At 36.9% G+C, this 5,645-nt stretch overlaps 1 protein-coding gene across 1 annotated transcript in view; it reads right to left on the bottom strand.

Annotated features, from left to right (window-relative positions):
• The window catches only part of LOC107671674 (parathyroid hormone/parathyroid hormone-related peptide receptor-like), an 88,598-nt gene extending 84,444 nt beyond the window's left edge, over positions 1-4,154 (bottom strand). Inside the window, exon 1 of the mRNA XM_016464585.1 lies at positions 3,992-4,154. Within this exon, the coding sequence (XP_016320071.1) occupies positions 3,992-4,066 (75 nt within the window). The 5' untranslated portion in view covers positions 4,067-4,154. The remainder of the gene's footprint in view (positions 1-3,991) is intronic.
• Positions 4,155-5,645: the final 1,491 nt, after the last annotated feature.

The raw sequence follows: 5,645 nt of genomic DNA, 5'->3' as shown, positions 1-5,645 counted from the left end.
GTATGTATATATATATATATATATATATATATACGATGGAAGTCAATGGGGACCAGAAACGGTTTGGTTATCAACATTCTTCAAAATATCTTCTTTTGTGTTCAACAGAAGTATGAAACTCTTACAGGTTTGAAACAACTTGAGGGTGAGTAAACAGATGGCAGAAGTTTCATTTTTGGGTAAATTACCCCTTAAGTTTATACAATTAATACACAAAGGCTAGTTGTTTGTTATTTTGGTGTACATACTGTAATTGCATATTTTGAAAGTATGTAAAAGTATGCAACAATGTGAAATACAGTATCAGTGAAATACAGAAAAAATGCATTAGAGCTATGTAAGTTTGGTATATTTTACCCAAAGAAAATATATTGTGACAGTTCTCTTAGACCTGCTGGAAAATCACATTGGGCCAGTGTAATATAAATATCTTAATATTTTACAAAATCACATTTTAGCAACAAGTTAGATCAGTGTAATGCAGCCAGTGTAAAGTTGGGTCTGAAGAAAAAAACACTGGTTCTGGATTAAAAAAAAAAGCCATATATAGCAAACAGAATATCACATAGACTTGGTCTACTAAGCAACCACTTAAAACACCAATAGCAACCACCTAGCAAAGCAATGACCTAAAAAAATACTCATAACACCTTTGCAACAAAAAAATAAACACCCTGACAATCACCCTAAAACAAGCTCCACTTACATTATCTACAGAAAATGTAAAAATCCAGTTTGTTTAAGGTACTTTTAGGCACTTTTCAAATAAGCTCTACTTATCACCTACTACATCTAATGCAATTTGGAGCAATTCCAATGTATCTGAACTAGCATCTTAATTTTTAAATTCTAACATAGTCCAACATAATTAAGCTGTGGCTTCCTTAAATGGCAAATCTGACGGTTGACTAGATTCTGTACGTCTCCTTTGAAGATGAAAACCTGCTAGAGCAATTTTGGAAAATGTGTTTGGAAATATCAAATGCACAATCCATACGATTGTGTACACAACCTGTTCTCACTCCTAAGGCGTCAAAAACTGAAGCACGGTCAATCACATTTAGTGTCATTATTAAGATGCTAAGGTTACCCCTAGGCATCAATATATTGACAAACTAGTAACTTTCAACCTTTGGTGTCAATACACAAATGCAGAGGGCATGGGAAATTTATCAGCATTAAATTATTATTTGAGTAAAATTGTATAAATATTTAGGGTATGATTTTCAATTTAATCATAATCAGCCATAATCATTTTGTTAACATTGCACTATTTTTGAGACATTTTTGAGCATCTAACCAGACCTCTACTCCTAAACTAACCATCTGTCAATATTTAAAACAGGTGGATAAAACTACAGACACGTTTATTAAAAAATTACAAACATTTCAAGACTTCCAAGGCCAAACAATTGCTTTGTGTGAGAAACAGACTCAAATCTCATTATCACAGTTTCCATCCGCCGTAACGCATTCATAAATCGCCGCCTGAAGAAGCATTATATATGCTTTGATTGTGAAACGTCATTGGCTCTCCTGTGTCTCATGACTCATTACATCAGGCTAAAGTTCAGATTTATCTTCTGAATGAGATGCGACTGCAACTGGGATTATTTTCAGCTATCAAAACCTTAAGAAGTTTCACTCTGTTCCTTACAAAGATATGCTATGCTTTAGAAGACTTGGAATGCACCACAACTCATTTTCTGCTGTTTTTTGTTCAGTTTTTGCATGAAATAACTGTGACTGTACTTTTATCTGCCTGTTTTGTGTTTCATATTGTTAAGAAGCGTTTAGGTTTAGGGTAAGCTAAGCCAAACAGGCAATACAGAAGGTTGGTCGCCTGGGGCCCCAACATGCCTGGGGGGCCCTGTGGGGAAGTATACATTATGGTTTTAGTACAGTTACTGCCAAATAAACATTATTTGACATCCATTGACAAAATGTGATCGTCACACCAGGATAATGCAAAAACAAGCAGGCGTGCAAGGACCTCATCCTTTAACACACAAACCACAATGACGGTGACAACCAAAAATAGTGTGAAGTATAAGATAAGCTTTCAGTCACCAAAAGAAAAATACCTGATAAATAAGTTAAATCGCAAGTGACAATAAACACAGCGTAAACAGGCACAGCAAACAGTGAAATATAAAATGCATCGGTAATCTGCTAAATTGCATTCATGTCACGTAGCATCGCTGGTTTATGGAATGCCGTGTACTATCCACAGATTTTAAACTTTCCTCAAACGTGCTGACGTTGTTGCAAATGCACAAAATAAGCACAAAATTATTACGTTGTGCCTATCTAAGATGCTTTCTGTGTTTAAAGTACTATTTGGATGGCAGAAACAGCACTTCTGTTGGCAAAGTCTGTTTTCTCAAGAATAATCTGGGCAATTAATTAATAAGTGTTTATATGTGAGTGGTTGACATGGAATTTCAAGCACTCAATCGACAAAAATCAAATTCAACCATCAATCGTACAATAAAATTATTATACAGCATTACACTATGACCTCATATTAATCTCTTTATGATTTATTTGTACTTTCAATAATTGTATTTGTCACATTTAGGTGAACTAGATGATTAGAGATAAAAGGTGGTTAAAATAGTTAAACACTTATTTCATAAATATACACTATTCTTTATGCATTAACATAGATTTTAACTTAATGTTGATGCTTATTAATGCATATTTCTTGTCATTTTATTTCAATGCGGTTGTCATGTTTGTAGTGGTTATGTAGTTTTAATACTGTCAATATTGGTGGGGCACATTTTTCATGATCTTGCCGGGGGCCCCACAAACCCAAGGGCCATCATCTGATGCATAAGGCAAGCAACAAAAAACAAAGGAGTTCCTAGCTTGTCAATATTGGGGTACTTTTAGCATCTTAATAGCGACGCACAAGGCACTTAACAATGCTTCTGTTTTTGATGCCTTGTGTGTTAGTAAATATGAAATAGCCTATACAGTGATGACTCGTACACATGTAATTGATCTTGCTTATAGTGAGAAACAAAGCGCAACCTTCTGTTCATGCTGTGACAAATTGCAGCTTTCACCACAGAGTGGCTTTAATTAGTGCACATCTGACTATGTGAAGTTTTTAAAAAGCAACATCCTTTACCTGCCACATCACTGTGAGTGAACATCCACCACCACTGTATCAGGAGTCCCTTTTTTATTTAATAAGGGCATTCTACCAAGGCATAAAGAGTCACTGCTGTGAATATATACCCATAAAGCATGTATAAAGCCTTATTACTACAACTAACCTAATATATTTTGCTCTGCATCACATGTGCTGATGAATTAATTCTGAGGGTGAGTATCATAAGGTTTTGTTGATGTATCATAAGGTCTTGCACTCAAGTTTATAACAGTAAATTGGGTTTATATGGTATTGACTCTGTCTTTGGCTTGAGGTTGTTAATATATATCATGAAGCATAATCAATTACGATAACTAGCATCTTCTTCAGCCTATGTGCAATAGAGGAAAATACGACAGAAGGGCTGAAATAAGTAGCGTATTTCAAGACAATCTTAATGAGTCAGAAGAAAGGACTGGCACAGACTAGGGCTGGTGGTACCCAGAAATGTTACTTAATAATAAAAAATAAAAAAAATCACCATTGTCTCCTTGATTCTTGACACTCTTCAGTAATAAATGCTGGGATAAATACAACCCAGTGCTGGGTAAAATCGGGACAACCCCAGCAATTGGGTTGTTTTGACCCAGCGGTTGGGTTACTACCCAGAAGGTTGGGTTAAACATTTAACCCAACCGCTGGGTCAAAACAACCCAATTGCGGGGTTTGTCCCTATTTTACCCAGCACTGGGTTGTATTTAACCCAGCATTTTTTAGAGTGTAGAAGGTCAGCCAGGTATGTAAGCGCTTTAAAAGAAGACCGAATACATTGGCATTCATTTAATTACAAAGAAAGAAAGAAAGAAAGAAAGAAAGAAAGAAACTTACCAGACCATAGACGAAACTCAGCAAGGTGCCGCAAAAGACAAAACCTAAAGTGTGTACGATCAGCGTGGCTCCCATCCCGACAAGTTCACGCAAATGGATATCAGCTTAAATGGGATTTCTCTGATGTTTTAATCTGTTAAAGCGCCGTCAAAGAGCCAGTCATTTCTCTGCTGTCCGCTTCCCTCCCATTATATCGTTTGCTTGTAAAATTATGAATATTTTCTCACGGCTTTTCCTTGTCACAGATCTGCAGGCTCGATTCAAACTGTTCCCAGTCTCTCTCTCACCCGCTCGCGTTTTATTTCTCTGCATCTGTCTGCCTTTTCTCTGAAATTACATCCACATGTCTATTTATGTCCTGCTCCTTCTGCGGTAGGAAGTTCAAATGATTCTTTGTGGAGTAGAAACCGACACTTTATTTTTAGGTCTTTAAATTTCCCTTCAGCCTTGCTGTAAAAAAAGCGACATAATAAAGCGGTGTCCCTGAGGCTCAACCTTCATTTTTTTTCTCTCAGGACATCAAAAACGGCAAAAGTGTCGGCTAAACAGTTTTGACGGAGACTGATGGAGCTACGTGGTAAATCTAACCGAAATACACAGTGAAGACACTAAAGAAAATACTCGGCTTTTGCATTCAGTTCAACTCCGTCTGCCCAAATGTTGTCTGACAGTTTATAAAAAACTTAAAGTTTCTATTACTGTAGCCTACACTAATATTCGCTTTAGCTTTGAGGCAGATGTGAATCTGACAGCCGACGACACAAATAACTGTGACAAAGTAATGGGATTTACTAACGTCAGGTCGCCGCTAAAAAAAAAAACAGTGTTGCTTTTAAGATAATTTTTATGCAAGTTTAGAGTTGTCCTCATTGACAAACCGGCTCCAGACAGCACTCGTCGGTAACCCTCACTGAGCCTCTGTAGCAAATGTTGAAGAAGCGGATACAAAGAGGCAGGTTTCGCTGACAGGCGTGAAGGAGTTTGATTGGCTTAGCTGGAAATGGCGAGGGATTTGATTGGCTGGCGGTCTCTAGGGTTTCATTACACCCCGACTCGCGCTTCCCGCCCCCTTTGCACAAGCTGCGCTTTCAGTGCTGTGCTTTATGTTGGCAGAAGAGTGTTTCTTAGCGGTCCGCGTCGACACCGTGCAATGCAACCGATGAAATTATGCAAATACAATGCTGGGTAACATTTGGATTTTAATTTTCGCTGGCTTCTGAAATACATCTTTCAGCATGGTTCTAATATTTGCTTTTTCATTAAATGCATTCTTGAACAGTCACTTATTATAACATCTTGGTTTACCCACTTGGCTTCATTTATATTAGCTATTCATTTTTATTATTATTTATACTTTTATTTTACACACTTTTTCTTGGAATGAAAAGAACAAGTTGCATTTCAAGATGAGTGCAATATATAGGCTAAAGTAAAATATTAGCATATATCTTCTTCAGCACAATTGAAGGTACCTTGAAGTACCCTGGAAATGAGCTAGGCCTACTAAAGTGATACTTGACTTAAAGGGATAGTTGTTCCAAACCTGCATGAGTTTCTTACCCACATTCTTTAAAATATCTTCTTTTGTGTTCAACAGAAGAAAGAAACTCATACAGGTTTGGAACAACTTGAGGGTGAGTAAATGATGACAGAA

The sequence above is a fragment of the Sinocyclocheilus anshuiensis genome, unplaced genomic scaffold, assembly GCF_001515605.1.
Source record: "Sinocyclocheilus anshuiensis isolate Anshui unplaced genomic scaffold, SAMN03320099.WGS_v1.1 scaffold524, whole genome shotgun sequence".
NCBI classification, from domain to species: domain Eukaryota; kingdom Metazoa; phylum Chordata; class Actinopteri; order Cypriniformes; family Cyprinidae; genus Sinocyclocheilus; species Sinocyclocheilus anshuiensis.
This window is presented reverse-complemented; position numbering and strand designations above follow the sequence as displayed.